Genomic DNA, 18,161 nt, shown 5'->3' on the forward strand with positions numbered 1-18,161 from the left:
TGTAAAATCAGCAATAAGCATTCACATGTCTACCATCAGAACCGTGACATCTTCTATTACAATCAATCCTTAAATGATGCCGTGCTTTATTAAATTATTCTACAGTCAGACCTTGGATTGGCTGCACTTCTCCAGTGTTGCTGATTTTCAGATGGTATCAGTCTTTCACATCCTCAGTGATTCTACAATGTTTCCCAAAGACGAAGGCGAAGCACTGGTAGATGGGAATGTTGCCATCAATAAAATAAATCGCCAGATGATTTATCCACTCACATTTCTAGGAGATATTCCACATGTTTTTTATGAACAAAGAGAGCACTGCCCTGTGAACAGAAGTAAATTAAAATTTCTTCTTTTGCTGAGTTGGCTAGCTCCACTTCCTCACTTGTTTATTTTTGTTCTTTTTGGTCTACACACTCCTATGTGCAAAGTAGAAACTGGGAGATCTCGCACTCAGTAAGGCTGGTAATGGGAGCACTAATATTGGTATGAATAAAACCTGCTGTATACTGACTTGTCCATTGCACAGTTTTCATCCTTCCAGTTTCCTGCTTTTATCCACTGTAAAATAAAATGTTGTAAAGGGCTGATGAAACTTTAATTAATAGGACCATCAATGTGCAAAACAAATAAGCCATTTTCCAGGTGTCCAAACCAGGCTTTCCCTTCTCTCTCTCACTTTTTTTTTTTTTTTGATTTTATAAATAATTTATAAATCTTCCTGTAAGAGACTAAATACAAAACCAACCAAACAAAACCAACTGCAAAAGAAAGTTCTAAGACATTATTAAAGCCACTTCTTGTCCTTCCATACAAAGTACACAGTAAAGAGATATTCTGCCCTTTTCAGTTCTGGCCAGATTCCGCAGTGATGACCGGGATGCCACGCGGTCTGCCAGCTCCGGGCAAACTCCTGCGGGCAGCCACCTGGCCACCCTGGGAAGACACGTTGTCCTACCTTTTGGCTTTTAGCAGTCATGCGAGCTGCTCGGAGGAGTCTAGGTGGTCAGGGATAGGCAAGCCAGTTATAATGGTCAAACACTTATTCCACACAGTGAACGTGGGGCACACCGGCTGCCCAAATGTAATGTCAAAAGTGTAAAGGTGTAGGGAGTTCAAAGCATCATAAAAAGCAAGGGAACCGTTGTCATAGTCCAGCAAAATCCCAACCCGCCGGAGGTGAGGCGCGGGCTCGATGGGGATTTCTTTGCTGTTGTGCCGCACCACCCACGTGTTATTGCAGCGGCAAAGCACCCAGGAGGCAGAATTCTTCCCGATCCACTCATGCTTTGGTGCTGACTTGTAAGAAATACCAATGGCATACCTGCAAAACAAAAAACAACTCAAGGAAGCAAATGTTTCCTGCCATGTTTGTCTCTCGGTGAAGTCAATTGTTAGCCCAGAGGACTCATTGGAATACCCCAGCCTCTTATTTCTGCTGGTTAAGCTCTAATTAAGTGATGTTTCACCACAATATCTGCACAGGCTTAATTAATGTTTTTCCCGAACTCTCTTTTGGGTCTGAGAGGTCAGGGAAACTTTATTGTCCCTTGCATTGTTTGTAGTTTGGCTGCTATGGTAATTTTTTGGAGCACTCGCCTCTGGTATTCAAAAGGAAAATTGTTGAGCACCCAGCAACTCCGAGTTTAAATCGGTGGGCCTCAAATTTCCACTTCCAAACAGATGAATACAGAGGAATTCATTGATTTTAAAATACATTGCTATCTGTCAGCTAATCTGATCTCTGCTTGCTCCTTTAATATATGGCCCAGAAGAAGGAATGCAAGAGTGAACATCAAAGGACACATTAAAAAAACCATTTTTACCATTCCCAGATATGTTTTGCCAGATGTTGGTGTGGTTTTTAAACTTGAATGAGCATTTTTGGGACTGGGTTTTGGGCCAAGTGAAGGAATTGTAGGTGAAGACATTTGCTCTGCAAACCATAATTTATGGCAAGATGTGCAGGGTAAAAGGATTGTGAAAATGTTGTCATTAATGGACACCAAAGTCAAATACCTGATTTCTCATATATAACAGAGATGTAAAAGTTCCTCACGTTCTAGAGACACTGGAGTATTTGTTGGGCTTTCAAGCAACAGAGATTAATGTGCCATAAGTTACTTTATTTCCAGTCCTGAGCGTTGGCACAGGCAAACTGTATTTTTCTTGTTTGAGACAGTGGGCATACCTGAAGACCTTACTGATTTTTCCACTCCATTAACTTCCGTCATGATTGTTGCCTTTGAATCCCAAAGGATGACATCTCTTCTACTGACTAAAGGGCCCCTGAAATCCACCCCTGTATGACACAGAGGATCATTCAGGAGCGGAGGAATGCACTCCTCCATTTCCTGCCCCTTGCTTCATTCCCTGAGGCACAGACCTACAGCACTGCTGCTCCGTGCCCGCTCCCCAGAAGCTAATCTGACTTCCACCCCCGTGAAACTGGATCGTCAAATTGTACTCATATTGTGTTGCTGGGGTTTTTTTCTTATTGAAAGATGCTAAGATCTTTCACGGTTAGTAAAGAAATGATTTCACTTACCAAGATTGCTCTGTTGTATAAACACGATGAAAATTTCTGAGCTCTCCAGTTCACTGGAATCTTAAAATGTACTGTATGTGGGTTCAAAAAACAACCATCCCCAGCCATGGAGTAAAAGTCTTGTGAAGGCCGCTAAATATAAAGATGCTCTATCTGGCAGACTTAGTTCCAGAGTCTGACAGTGCTGGAGACTGGCAAAATAGTCTGACTAACAATGTGAAAGTATATGCTTGTCCTGCCTATGTACCATTCACCATGCCTCTGCTACTGGTCTTTCTCAGAGAAACTGTGCCAGGACCTGCATGGACCTTTGGTGTGAACTAATGATTCTTTTCACATAGATTTTTATATACATACCACGTACTCCCGCTTATAACCACTTCCCAGTAATGCCGCCCACTGTCAATGAAGACGTTGCCAGCTACTCCGTAACTCCCTTGGCTCGTGAATCGCTCTGGTGTGTGACTCTTCTTGGAGGATGTTTCATCACGTTCCACTGTCAAGTTATCATGAGACACTTTCAATTTTCTGTGAGCAGATTTGGGATCCAATTTAAATGGCTGACCTAGAGATGCAGAGACAAAGATGGCAGAAGAATGGTTTGGCTTTGATTTTGAAAAGAAGAGTGGATTAAAGAGCCTCTAAGAAGCCCACAAGATTGCATAACCATATTAATCTCCTCCTCTGAAGCATTCTTGAGATAGACTAACCTAGTCTGCTCCCTCCAACAGCGAGTTTGCATTGTCAGTTTACTGTCAAGCTCATTGTGCACTAACTTCCCCGTGTCGATAATCCCTGAAAAGACCCTTGCATAATCATCATGCCCACTATCTCTGACCTAGAGGTAACCTGAATACTCTAATTCTTGCATGTAATTGAAACCAATATACATGCTAATAAAGGTCTGAGGGTTGCTTTTTTCACAGCATATTAGATTTAGAATAAATTATGTTCTATTAATTCTCTAGGGATAAAGCTCCATAATAACATCTTCATTGTTATTACAAAAAAGTATGATTTCAAATCCCACAAAATAGTTTGAAAATAAGAAGAAGCACTAGCCTTGTCTGTTCGTTCACTCACAGCTTTATTTATAACAAGCACAGTCAACAATTCAGGATTGCTTTGGAAGGATGCCCATGTGGTGCTGGATACTGTGCATTAAAAAGAAGGAAGTGAACCGTAACTTGGTCCAAATAATATGGTGTAAAAACATTACTGAGGCTGTTGCTCTTGGCAAGTATCTTCAGCTGTAGCACAAGGTTTGTAGACAATAACAGGAAACTTTTTGGTAAACTGAACCCTGTAGATATATAAAGACCACCACAATTCTGACAGGCTTACTCATTGTGTCAAAAAGCAGAACGATCATTTACCTCCACCAGGAGACAACTAAGAAACTATGACTCCATGAGTGGTCCAGCAAAGCCTTTTTCTCTAACTGTCTTTCATATCAAGGGGAAAAAAATGCAAACAGAAGATTTGATGACATGCACAGAAGACAGAAAGGAGTGCTCTCATGAGGTCTGTGTCAGGCACTGACATGTGTACTTCAAATAAGATGTAAATTGTTCAGAGTTTATGAAGGAAGAGTTAAGCATTTCTCATGCAGTAAACCTGAAAGCATTAATGTGCGGGTAAGATGAAATTAAGTTCATCTCAACAGTGACAGTCAATGTGTGTTGGTTCAGATCTCTAGGCAATCTGAAAATGCCGACATCTAAAATGGGAGGTGACTGAGGCAATATTAATTCTCAATTAACGTTAGTAAAGATGGGTCAGGAATTAGATAAGGGGTACTTTTACCTTTAGAGTTATCATCTGCTTTCATAATGTATATTCAGTTATATATTATGACCAAGCATAAAATGATCCCATTGGAAAGTATTTGGGGCACATTTTACCTGCTTTTTCTTACCGCTTGGTAGCAGTAAAATACCTGCAGCCTGCCTGCCTAACTGGTTAGTAGCCTTTGTGTTGCTGAAGCAGTATCTGAAGGATGTCTTTCTCCATACTGAACTGTATCTGGTCACATCATTTCTCACAGTCACCTAAGAGATAGCTTTTGTGCCACAGTGGGTCACAAAGAGAGAAAAGGATAAAAGATTGCCTTTTCCAAACGGGTCCTCTGGTTATGCATTTGCTTGTAGGTTACCAGGTTTAACAGTAAGCAGAGTCTTGGTAGCAGATGTGGGGTTTGTATGAGCAGCTTTTACACAGAAATGCAAACCAGGTTAATAGCAGAAAGGGGAAAATGAGAAATGTGTACACGCCATTCCCTGCAGCTTCCTTCTTGCAACATTCAGTATCTCCCCTCTTCGAGCACTCTCCCCTACAATAAGCAGGTTTCAGAGGGTGCACAAATCCCAGTGTTCCCCTTCCAGTGCTCAGAGCTGCCCGTGATGACTACAAGACTGAGGGATTGGCTGGGACTCAAGAAGAAGAAGACTGAAAACCAGTCTTAAAATTGCTATACTACATCTGCTAATAATTTGTGTAACCATTGTTTTTTTGAAGTGGGATCTCTGACTACTCTACCACCTTGTTGAACTCCATAAAAAATGGAGGGGGATGGAGCTAAGAAGTTTTCCAGCATTCTAAGAAAGATATCATTTTGGAGGATAAAATTAAACTAGCAATTGTCTTATGGACACTATACCAAAATAGAATGTTTTATTGCAAACATAAGAAAAGTTTTTGCTTTGTAGAGGAAAAAAGAATAGAGAGGACATTAAAACAAAACCACAAAAGAGTATTTTGAATCATTTTACATGTAATGGCTCTTTTCTTAAATGATATTGCCAGTGACCAAACTACAGATGCATCTCTCTCGAAAAAAAAAGTAATTTATGTATTACTGAAGACTCTGGCAATCTTGAAGAGAGTTAAATAAGTGCCTTTCATTGTGGGAAACACTTTAAACATGTTAAATTGTTCTGTACTCTTGTATCTTCCAAAGATCAAATCTAATAAGGAAGGCAAGAAAGGAGAAGAATGCGTGCGTGCTGGATCTCACGTTACTCACTGTTTGTCTTGAGCTTGCCAGGCTCACTGCTTCTGCTGCCCGCCTGATTAATGGCCTTAACAATGAAGATGTACTTAGTGCCACTCTGTAACCCGTGCACCGTGTAGTGGTTTTGTTTAATATTGGGAACAATCATCCAGCTGTCGGCTGAGTTGCATAAACCTGCAATTTCAAACAGGGCACATCAGTCGTAACATACCAAACACTTTGTAACAGAGGAACATTTAGAGCACTCCCAAGCACCCAACAAGGGATACCAATTTTGCTTCTGTACCTTTTGAAGTGCTGTTACATTTACTGAGTTGCTACTTAATGCCATTAACTCATTTCATCAGCCCTCAGCCAAGGTACCTTTTAAGTTCTTGCTATGTGAAGTCAACCATAAAAAATCGACATTTAAGAAATGACTCAGTGAAGGCACAAGCAGTCTGAGATTTTTCATATCCCAGCAGAAGGAATTCTTTATTGCTTAAGAACTAGAGGTTTATGCAGATCACATCAATCTGCTGTTTGGATTAATGAACTCAGTTTAAGCCTCAGAAAACTAACATAAACAGTAATGCTAGGAGGGCTCAGGAGGCATCTTTGCTGACAGTCCCCAGGTATGCATTCTTCAGGACCTGAAGCAAATAATGGGAAGCCAAACAGGGTAGAGTGTGGGCTCCAGAGCAAGATTTGGCTCTTACACTCTAGACTTTGCCAGGACGTAATCTAAGCCAGTAAATTTAATGGATGCAACTTTTTGATTTATGTCTTCATGGTTAGATGTCAGCTGGGGAAGACCTGGATAATTTTCCAGTTACAAACTTTTTTGGGTACGTTTGATGCCTACCACAGAAGTACAATATGTAGGAAGCAAGTAAAGTAAGGAAGGAGCAATATCATCTGCAAAACAGGAAAATACTCCATTAAGATAAACTTATTAATCTACATAAATTTTTCCTACTGTGATATAACTGCAGTGGCAGTCAATCACCCACATTACTTACTGTACCTTTTGAACAGCTCCTGGTCTAATGGATCCCCAGTCTGATAGCTCTCTTATTATAAATGTTTACATAAATAACACATTTAACATTCATGAAGTGTATATATATTCACAATGTTTTATATAGCTATACAGCTAGAAAAAGATATATGCAGATGGAAGTGTATGCATGCATGTGCATATGTAAGGCTGGAAAACTTAAAGAAAAATGCTTGACTGGATTAGGAGTCTGAGAGACTTCTTGGTCTCTGCCTTTACTGGGCATAGAACATGTTATGAAAGCTACTGTGTTATTAAAAACAGCTTTCAGCTTTTAACTCATGTTTTACCAGCAAACCAGTAAGTACTAGTGAAGAGAATCTTCTAGAAGTCAGTAGTAATTTCAGCTCTGCATATTAGGCAGTACAAAACCTTTATGTAAAGTAAAAATTAAAAGGTTACTGGACAAAATCTTGGAAGAAAAAGACCTGTGATACAGGTTTACAGACTCATAGACAATTCATAACCATACTGGGAGATTCCTTCCTAATTTGGAATGTGCTTTTCATAACAAAAGATCATTAGAAACAGAACTCATACCCCAAATTTCAATCTAAGAATTATGTAGCTTTTGTCTCAAAGTTCTCTCATATGACATGGCATCCTTGAGAGGCAGGCAGCTATTCATCCTGCTACGCAAAGGGGTAACTAAGGCACAGTTTCAGGTGGGACTCATATCACCTCGTCATCTAATGAAGAGCTGCAATGCCTAACATATTTTTCTGGACTCTGAGGAGAAGCAGAAATCAGTGGGTAGTTTCTAACACTTCTCTAGGTATGAACATCCTACCACAAGTGCCTCTCTTTTCTTGGACACAGAGGAATCCTAGGTGACTAACATAGGTGAGATCTCAAACTTAAGGTATCTGAAACGAGGTGAGATGAATGCTGCCGCCACCCTGATTTGAAGTCTGGCAGTCTAAGCCTGTGGCTGAACTCACACGTGGGTTATGGCCTTTGGACCATGATTTACCAGAATGAGAACATTCCTTTGTTGCAGCTTCCTGGTGTAAAGTGGGAAAAAAGAATTCTAGTATGCTCCTTATGCTCCAACCAGTGAGATCTTGACCGCATGTAGCCTCCCTAAATATCAGCTACAAGGGATTCAAACAGTTTGCTAAATGTGGACAGAAGCAGCAAAGAAAAGCAACCTTGCAGCACTGTTTTTCTCAAGACTATTGAAAAACTAGATCATATACAGCAATCATCTCTCTACCTCCTGAAAAAAAAGAACCCAGTGTTATACCCCATGAAAAGCCCAGTTGTGCCTAGCACCTGTAGTAAACTGCTTATAGCAACATCAGTCCACATCTTGTTTCACTGAACCCTGCCTACTGAATCATATTTATTTTTTTAGGCTGGATGTGAATGGGTTTCCTAAGAGGAAGAAAGGAAATAAAAGCAGGAGTTTCCTGGCATAAAGTATTTCACTCACTGCTCAGAGGAATCCTCATCTTTTCCCAGTAAAAATTTGCCACAGGTGTTAGAGTAAAGGCACAATTGTTCTGTAGCTGAACTACCACATTGATTTTGCACTGAGACCATCACTTACCTGGCTCATAGGTGCTACTGCAAAATAAGTCTTAAGCTAAAATAAAACAAAATGAAGCACAGGACTGAGAGGAGTCCAGGATGACCAAGGAATCCCTGACCAAGGAATCCTAGCTACTTGACCAAGTGCCAAGTCCCACACTTGGGTCACAACAACCCCAGGCAATGCTACAGGCTTGGGGACAAGTGGCTGGAAAGCTGCCCTGCAGAAAAGGACCTGGGGGTGTTGATCAACAGCCGGCTGAATATGAGCCAGCAGTGTGCCCAGGTGGCCAAGAAGGCCAATGGCATCCTGGCCTGTATCAGAAACAGTGTGGCCAGCAGGAGCAGGGAGGTGATCGTGCCCCTGTACTCGGCTCTGGTGAGGCCGCACCTCGAATCCTGTGTTCAGTTTTGGGCCCTTCACTACAAGAAAGACATTGATGTGCTGGAGCGTGTCCAGAGAAGGGCGACGAAGCTGGTGAGGGGTCTGGAGCACAAGTCTTATGAGGAGCGGCTGAGGGAACTGGGGTTGGTCAGTCTGGAGAAGAGAAGGCTCAGGGGAGACCTTCTCGCTCTCTGCAACTACCTGAAAGGAGGTTGCAGAGAGGTGGGTGTTGGTCTCTTCTCCCAAGTGACAAATGATAGGACAAGAGGAAACAGCCTCAAGTTGCACCAAGGCAGGTTTAGATTGGATATTAGGAAAACTTTCTTCACTGAAAGGGTTGTCAGGTATTGGAAACGGCTGCTCAGGGAGGTGGTTGAGTCACCATCCCTGGGGGTTTTTAAAAGAAGTGCTTATGGACATGGTTTAGTGGTGAACTTAGCAGTGTTAGGTTAACAGTTGACCTTGATGATCTTAAAGGTATTTTACAACCTAAACGATTCTATTATTCTATGATTCTATTCTAACTCAGATGCCTCTGGTGGGGTATCAAATAACATATGACAGTAAGTGGGATGAATCCAGACAGGAGTCCTGGATGTGTCTTCTTCCTCCACAACCACACTTCAAAAGCAAAGGTCTATGGTATACCTAGGCAATATATAAACAAACCCTTATGCAGACACAGAAGTGCCCTGATTTTCACTAATTTATCTCAAAACTAGATTTGTATCAGTCATTACAACTCTCTAAAAGGCACGCTTTTTAGGCTTGCAGTACACTTTTTACGTTACCCTCCAGAGGCTGAGGGCTCCTTAACAGAGTATAAAACTTGGATCTAATATATGAAGGACTGTAAAGGTACTAGTCTGAAAATACTCACACAGGGTAAATTATGATAGTATTAAATAATATAATTAATGCTTAATTTAGATTTCTGTGTACAGAAGGCAGAGCTACAATAATTTTAGGTATTGCTACGTCTTGGCTTCTGCAGCGGGGGTTAATGGCAAAATGCTCACAGGCAGGTAACAATTCATCCCACCTGACCTTGAACAAAGAGCAGAGTTCCTAAATTAGGACCTTACCCACCCTAAACTCTCTGCAAAGTCAATAGAGAGAGTTGCGAATCCTCCGTTTAACCTGACTCATGTTCTAGGGGAAGGCTCTATCCTCTTTGACGACACAAGGCACCCTGGGTTTCTTTTCTTTGTCCTTCCAGTATTAGGCACCCCAGACTGCCAGTGTACAATAAATGTGGAATGTGCAATGACTGACTCAGTTACTTTGTTCGACAAAACTTGCTGTTCCAACAAGCGCAGCTCTTGCCTATGCACCAAGGGGCTCAGTGATGTGTCCATCTGCTTCCTGACTATGAGGTATTTGATAACAGGCTTTAAACTGAACTTTGATTCAAAAAACTTAGGAATGACGTTTTTATGGTGTCAAACTACAAGTCCAAAATCCTTCCAGACAGAGAATAGTAACTAGTGGCAGCCAAGTTAAGCTTTTAGGTATGAAAAAGTATTTTGTCACTGCATCAAAAGAATTTGTCTCCAGTTACGCCCTGTCAGGACAGCCTTTCTTCTCTGAATACAAAAGAAGATGATTAAGAAAGTTCAGGGAAACAATCAAGCAGCCTGGTAACATGGGCATCTGGGGGTAGTGTTTGCCCCCTCAGCTCCCTGCCAGTGGCAGCAGGTTAAGTGGAAAAGCCCGCATCTTCTGCTCACTGGTGCAGCAGCGGGAGCTAAGGGTCTCCTATTGTACCCACTCCTAATCCAGGCTACATTCAGGTTTCTTGTTTCAAAAACCCAGGGCTTTTTACAGGGTTATGCAGGTGGTAAAACAATGTATTTTAAAACTGTAGCCTACAAAAATGTAGAGAATTTAAATTACATCCTGGAATGGTGCAGTGAGCACAGTGATGTCCATACAGGATGTGTGTTTTCAAAACAAGTTTCTCAGAGTCTGGAGGTAATAATTTGTAAAGCTGTTTCCCTGGTGTTGGCTATTGATGCACTTTAAAAAACAGATGGGAAAAATCCCAAGGTGTAAATCCTCCTAAAATTTACACTGGTAGATTTTAGTAAAATATATTTTCTTGAAAACTGGAAGAGGAGCACAAAAGTCACGGGAAGGTTATTTAATCTCTTGAGTATTTTAATTATTTTAAAATGCTTTATTTCAATAAATTATTACCAAGTCAAGTTGGTAGAACAAATACAGGAGGTGAAGGTAACAGCTCTCCACCCCCACTCTACATTCCCACGTGAAAGAAAATAATATATTCAGGATTTCTGCAAAATACATCACATTTTTTTAAGAAATACACTCTTTTTATACTCGTCAAGAGACATTTGGTTTTATCCCAAACGTGCTTTTGTGCCATTAAAACATACTCACTAAAATCCTCATTAGCAATCTGAAGATTGTAAGGAATTTGTTTTTAATAAATTAAAACTTCCAGAAACAAACAAAAGCTAAAATATCAAAAAATTAAATGGTGACTCTTAAACTCACTGTTTTTCATGGAAGCTTGGGCTCCTAATTGACTTAGATCCTTCAAAAAAAATTTATCCTAACTTATAGGAAGAGTAAACACGTAACACTGGGAAGGTGCTAACAGTACACTGTATCCTTAATACAGTCAATTTTAGTATTTAGCTAATGATGAAACTAACTAACCAAATTCCATTTACCAGGAAAGAGAGAATTATTTACTTCTTTTTGTCTTGAAGAGAGAGATGTGTTTTTCATGAAGACATCTTGTATTGTGGCTAGTAAAAAGCTGGGTGTTTAAATTTTAACCTTCCTGAAGCACACTAAAGCAATTCCATGATGTTAAAAAAATGCATACTCAATAAATACTTGAAAATTCATTGAAATGGGATAATGAAATCGTAATGCATCTTAGCTAGCTAGTGACAAAGTAATTTTAAAAGCCTTTGCAATATTCAGATTGCAGGTGATTAGCTGCCTCTCAGAAATGCAAATGTGAATGGTGTAACTCAGAACAACTGCTTTAGTAAAAGCCTGCTTAATTTAAAGTTTTGTGTTGCTGTTATGCACCGAACAGAGCTGCCAAGCATTTGATAGCCAAGCAGTTTGGGCACATTTGGAAATAATCTTTCCTGTATGAAATAGGATTCAAAATGAAATACTCTATTTGGACCTTTTCCATCAAATGTTAACTCTCCAATTTTTCAGTTAATAAAAAAGAATGTAGTTGATTGTGTTGGATAGAAAATACACTAGAAAAACATAGCATTGCTTGTTTTTGTTTCTGAATTCTTAGCAATCTCTGAATGATATATGCCTCTGGTGGGGGAAATGTACTGAGGAGTGGAAAGTGCAGTCAGGCTGGCCATGTGGTTTTAAGAAACAGATTCCAAAGTAACAGCTTCCATTAGGACTGTAGGTAGGTATGTATGCAAAGTGATTCCTATTGTCTCAGGGGAAAAAATCTTGTTGGTATAATGCAGTACTCTAGCTACTCCCTCGTGACTAATTCATAGCTACAAAAACACAGAACTGAAGACAATCTATGAACCTGTTTACCTTATCTGCTACAGGCAACACAGAATATCGATGGAAACTTTTTGGGGTATGACAGAGATATTAAAAAAAAATCATGTGCAACGGCATGCAAATGCCATAAATAGAAAGAAATTTGTGCTAATCCAAAATCTATTCCATTAAAAAAGGATTTAAAAAAAGAATAAATCACCTAGCTTCATTTCATCATAACATGAAGGCTGCAGTGCAGAGCCTGCTAATGCCACTTACAGTAAAAATAGCTCTCTGTGTTCAACCACACTACTAAATACACTCTGATATTATAGGGACAATCTTGGAAAGTAATTTATAAAAGTTGGGATATTAGACCCTTCTGTAGGACAAAGAATGTAATCCAACAAAGTGAAGAAACATCCCAGCAGTGTTCAGGGTAAAATCATGGTGTCAGTGGGCAAATCTAGAGTACCAGTGGAAGCTGGAATGAACTGGGAGAGTCCCGTGTGTTAGAAACCTGGGCAGATCTGTAACAGTTAGATTTGGGAGGAGCATCTCCATTGGAGGTGTTCAAGTCTACATCAAATAATGAGATTAAAAAAAGCTTTGAAACATTTGTGTAAGAGCTAGCTGCGTTCAAAAAAAAAAAAAAAAAGGGGCCAGTTCTTTCATTTCTTTCTAATGTCATTTAAGGTCTTCAGAGCATTTTGTAAATGAAGTCTCTTACAGTGTTAATCTGTTTTTTCTTCAAACTTTTAATGATACCATTTTTGCAAAGTGATAAAATGAAAGTTCAGACTGCACAGTGAGCACTTCATGCTATACCCAAAAATTATTACATTGCATCTCTGAAAGTAGACTAATTGATACATGTTTTGCAGATCAAAGCTTTTACCTCCACATGGGAAACGTACAATAGAGCCTAAAAATGAAATACCTTGTTATTTTCACTAGTAAGCAAAGAGTAAAACACCACATCACAAAGGTGTGGAAATGGCACACCTTTCTTCTGCTGTGTTCACATGTAGTGCCAATAACTGGCTTGCATAAAGTCTTCTAGCATAAAGCCATAAATAAAAATGGGTTAGAAAACAACCAATACGCACTGTGTTATCATTAATTCCTCTCTGCTTAGTAGTGATTAATCAGGGAAGCTTTTCCTTCCTTATCTACCTTGCTCCAATTTGTTCCAAATTGCTATTAGAACTTTTTGTTATCTGTCTTGCTCAGATGTAGGAGCATGTGTTGAAGTTTACTTGGTCTTTCCAGCAGTCTTAAATTTTATATGGTGTTGTCCAAAATCAGGCTGTGGAGCTTTTGGCAAAACACTCGTCAAATTTTCAATAGTCCACCTTATTTTTCAGCCAATCCTGAATACCACAATATATTCACAGTATGCTACTTAAAAATGGTGTTAAAATGCCAGCACATGAATACTGATACCCTTTCAGACGGCTTGGAAAACTGACTCCAGTTTAGCGATGGAGAAAATGAGGTGCACACAACAACAGAGGAGTCAGTGCAAGAGCTTGGCTCAGTACTGAAACTTGGTATAGACCATACCATTTTTACGCTGACATGAAGCATGTAAACATGGCCACAGATACTTTCATCAAAGGATCTCAAGAGATTTTATAAGAAAACCACTTCTGCACTGGGTGAGAGCTAACCCTATCTAGCTCAGTGTGTGGCTGGGATATCTGATGGTGGGCAAAAGAGTGAGTGTAGGAGGGTGTTAAGGAACAGGGCAAGCACACAGCGATCATTTCTCACCACATTCTCCCAGGCCTCAAGAGCTTACAGCACTGGGACTTCCTGAGCCAGGAAGAAGTCTCTGCACTTCCTTGTTCTCAGTGGATTTTTCTTGCATGATCTGTCCAGTCATCTCTTGAACTCAAAACCACAACAACCCTCTGTGGCAATGAGTTCCCAATTTAAAAACATATTGACTGAACAAACTCCACCTTTTTACCAGTTTGGTCCATTTCAGAATCCTTGTTTCATAAAGCAAGTACGTGTCAGCTAGTGGTATTCCCTTTAAACGTACGGGGAACAGGAAGAAGTTAAATGACTTCTCCAAATTCATAGTCAATGATCACTATGCACTGAACCCAGAAGTGTTGACTTCCTGGCCAAAGATTAGACAATATTGTTTTCTCGGAGGAAGAGTTATTTAACCACAAAACAATCCAAGGAATAATCAGTAAGTTTGTTCATTAAGGAAAGTCACAGATTCAAAACAGAGAGTGTATTTAATAAAAAACGTGCTAGAATACAAAATATAAAGCAATGATTGTTAATGTCATTGTAAGTCAAACAAAGTTACCATATTAATTGTTGTTCCACTGACGTCTGCTGCCTTAGCCTTCAGTATACTAACTGAGACCTATGCTTTGTAGCCTTGAAGATAGTAAAAATCAGAGGGGAGGACTTAATCTGTATTTCTGACAAAGGTCCAGTTGTGAAGGATATCTAAATAACAACGGTGCTGCAGTTTTAATGACAAGTTCAACACAGGCTCTCAACTGCCTGACTAGCCCAAACAATGAAACTGAGGTCTTTGTCCCTGCTACATTTGCAACAAGGGACCTAGGATGCAATGGACAAGTCCTGTTGACATGGACAATACTTGTGCCTTTGGGAATATGTGCTAGTGTTAGTCTTCGAAAGATCCTACTACATGGTACTCCCAGAAAAGACACAAGAAATTTTAATTTAATTAATTCTGAATTTTAAAAAATTTGAAATCATTATTGGTTTGGATTTAAAATTTTGGCTTTAGATCTTCCTAGAACATATTTTTTCTTACCTTTATTTTTAAAGACACTTTGTTTACAGAGAAACCATAAGGAAACAGAACTAGAAAAGAGAAGGTTTATACTTACTAACAACATTAGCTTGTCCGGTGAAGATGGTGTACTGCAGCTCATAAGAGACCACACTGAACTCATCATCTGACGTCCAGTGGACAGTGATGGTATCATAAGAAGCTGTACAGAGCTCTTCTCGAATGGTGGGTGGGTTGGGAGCTGTGAGATGCAATAGAGGAGGCTTACTGACACAATCAGTAAAATATTTCCCTTCTCACCTGAGGTTAGGGGATGCATCTGACGTATAAGTTTGTAGCTATACATCCAACTGACTTTTCAACAACTTTTTGTTAATTCTGGTAGTAACTTTGATTATCAATAAATTGTTGCAAAGGTATTCTTGCTATCAATATAACCACCTAGGAACTCCAGATTTTGAAAATATTTTGTATTTAAGTAGCTTTAGTTTCAGATGCCCTAGCACAAGTCATTTGTTGGTGGTCATATTAAACTGTGATTAAGTGGGTACAATTGACATGTTACTTTTTCTAGGGTTGTTTCTGACCATCGCACCAAAATTATCAAAGTTTCATTGGTGCATATATAAGAGGGAGAGTCAACACTCTTCACTGTTGACTTGAAAGCAGTGTTTGCCTAGCCTATCTTACCAGAGATTGACATAAGTGGTATTTAAAAAAATATAGTTTCGGGGAAGCCTCCAAACACTCATGCTTTCATGCTCAATCTTCTCCTCTCTCCAAGTTAATTTCTATTTCTTTCCTAGCTATCCTTTCTAATATAGATGCATATAATTTCTGTTGGCTATACAACTCACCTTTTTCCAGCCTTACATAAAGAGTTCTTATCATAACATCATGACTGTATGACTATTACAACCTAATCTTCGATGTCATTGCTAACTAAATAATTCTAGAAAACAATCCAAACACAGTAATAAAAAGTTGTCCCTCTGTTTCTTCTTTTTTTATATCAACAAACAAGATCTCTGTGTGGAAAGCTATACATTCTTCTCCCACATTTACACACAGGTTTGTTTTAAAGACCTATTTAAAGAAGTGAAACTTGAAGCAAACTTCTTAGGTCTACATTTTCCTTGTTTACTTTCTTTACAAAGCCAAACACCTAAATAAGAAACAAATGAGTCTTTCTTTGAAAGACTGTTGGGCCTTCCTGCATGCTTGTCTCAGTGGGAGCTTCATTCCTAATCATCTTCCCTACATGCCATCATCATGCAAAAAAAAAAAAAAAATCTTAATAGTGTTCCTCCCAGCTGTCACAGAGTGAGGAAGGAGGGCGTTCAAGCTGAAACAACCACAATAAGCCTGTATTGAAGGAAAAGGAAGGCAACTCTGAACGGTATTTTTGCTGTCAGCTCTTTAACTTCTGTTAGCCACAAATAATGGCCTCAAAAAAAGTCCCTCTGAAGGAATTCCACTTCTACTTTTGCAACATCTTATTTTTATGACACATCTATTTTACTTTCCATTAAGAATTTTTATAGTTCATGTCCCTGGTTTACTGATGTATGTTCCCAAGGATTAAAGTGCAGACACATTTCCAGGCAGCCTCTTTCAATGAAGGGGCATAAGGAAATGTTCAAATGTGTTTCATGATATGACTGTGATTTGTGATGCTCTAAATATTGTAGCACGGAAGCTTACCAATGTCTTTTTATTTCCTTAGCAGAGGAACCCTTGGGACAGATGGGTATTAATAGAGAGATAAATGAACTAAAATAAGAACAGTCATCCAGGAGGGGAATATAAACAAAAGGAGGAGAGAAACCCCCACAATCTGCTGGAAAGATTAGTGCTGCAGTTCAGAGGTTGTGTACTGAGGCCAGCTAACGGTTGTGCAAGCTATGCAGTACTGCATTGATCCTATCAGCTATGTTTCAAAAATGTATCCAGCAGAACAATCTACAGGAGCTATTCTTTTTTCTAGCTGAGGCTTCATTTTCATATTTTGCCTTTCCTTCAAAGGCAAAAAAAAAACCCTTGAAAAAATACTCATTACAAATATACAAGTGGATCTATTTTGCTACTATTCAACTAAAGTCTTCTTCAGTCTTCTGCACCTAACAACAGAGCAAAACCTTTTACTTGAGAAATGTACCTGTTATTACTACAACACAGGTAATAAATATTAATTTAATGGAAAGCAACAGTTACTGATGGTTTAGTGAACTGTAAACTGCAATTCAACAGCACCTAAGTGTCTTCAACTCCTTTGAAAATGACAGCCTAAGTTCTTTCTTCCTATGCACACCTAGCTGGCCTTACGGCTCGAGATTTACAGGCCTTCATGTAATGAGAACAACAGAAAAAAGACCTAAGCAGGACACCTTTTCCCTTGCTCTTGTGATTAACCCACACCCACCTGAGACTATACTGCATGAAATGCAGCTCTTCAGCAACACTTGTTTTGTAAACCACTCAGAAGAAAACAAAATATACCTCCTTCTCCTGCAGACAGACAGGAAAGTCTACATGCATATGGTTTGTTACGACTTTCAAAATAATGTGGAAGTCTGATTGCCAAACTCATCACTCCACAGCACATTCTCCTTTGGAGAGTGTAAGTCCATAATGCAATCAAAGAGATTGACCTTAATCAGTTATCTTCACTATTATATTCAATAGTGTGAGATTTGCTGATCACATTTACTATTACTGCCACAGGGAAAGTTCTACAGAGACTCCAGAGCAATCTCAAGACTGCACCAGAACCTTCCCCCACGTGGTCTTGACTTGGGTGTGCTCCACCACTGCTCAGGAAGAGGAAGCCCAGCACGCTTCCAGCACAGCAGTGGAAGACATAAAGCCTCATATCCACCCTTTGCTCCAGTTTCCCGGTGGAGAAGCACTGATTGCCCACGAGCCCTTCCAGTCCATTTCAGGGTGAGGCCGGTGTGCTGACTCGCAACAGTAACAAGATTGAAGTTTGACAGCTAATGCTGTTAATACCCTGAGCTATTAGCAGCCTCCTGTTTACAAACTGCTGCCCAATGTCAGGGAGAGCTAAAAAAAATTTAAAGCAGCTCTTGAAAACCCCGAATTTACAGCCTTGAGCAGTGAAGGAACCTGGAATCAGTGCCAGCAGACTTAGCAAGGCACAATGAAAGCTGCAGTGGTTTAAGGAATTGCTTCCTAACATCTGTAGCTCTCCTTGGTCATGGGGTGGCAATCTCCATAGAGGACCAGGACAAACATCTGGGAGTGGTAACTGCTTCAGTCACATTGACTTTCATCCATCTGCGTTCATGAATCAACAACACTCTCTGCGAAGAGTGAAAATCGTGC

The 18,161-nt window shown here is 39.8% G+C and overlaps 1 protein-coding gene across 2 annotated transcripts in view; it reads right to left on the reverse strand.

Moving 5' to 3' along the window:
- Positions 1–928: 928 nt before the first annotated feature.
- MID1 (midline 1) overlaps positions 929–18,161 on the reverse strand; it is a 101,138-nt gene continuing 83,905 nt past the window's right edge. For both annotated transcript variants that reach the window (XM_059818626.1, XM_059818617.1), the window contains exons 6-9: positions 14,914–15,057; positions 5,574–5,735; positions 2,906–3,113; positions 929–1,324 (exon numbers count right to left, since the gene is read on the reverse strand). In XM_059818626.1, the coding sequence (XP_059674609.1) occupies positions 976–1,324; positions 2,906–3,113; positions 5,574–5,735; positions 14,914–15,057 (863 nt within the window). In that variant the 3' untranslated portion in view covers positions 929–975. The remainder of the gene's footprint in view (positions 1,325–2,905; positions 3,114–5,573; positions 5,736–14,913; positions 15,058–18,161) is intronic.

Source organism: Gavia stellata, chromosome 1, assembly GCF_030936135.1.
Source record: "Gavia stellata isolate bGavSte3 chromosome 1, bGavSte3.hap2, whole genome shotgun sequence".
NCBI lineage: Eukaryota > Metazoa > Chordata > Aves > Gaviiformes > Gaviidae > Gavia > Gavia stellata.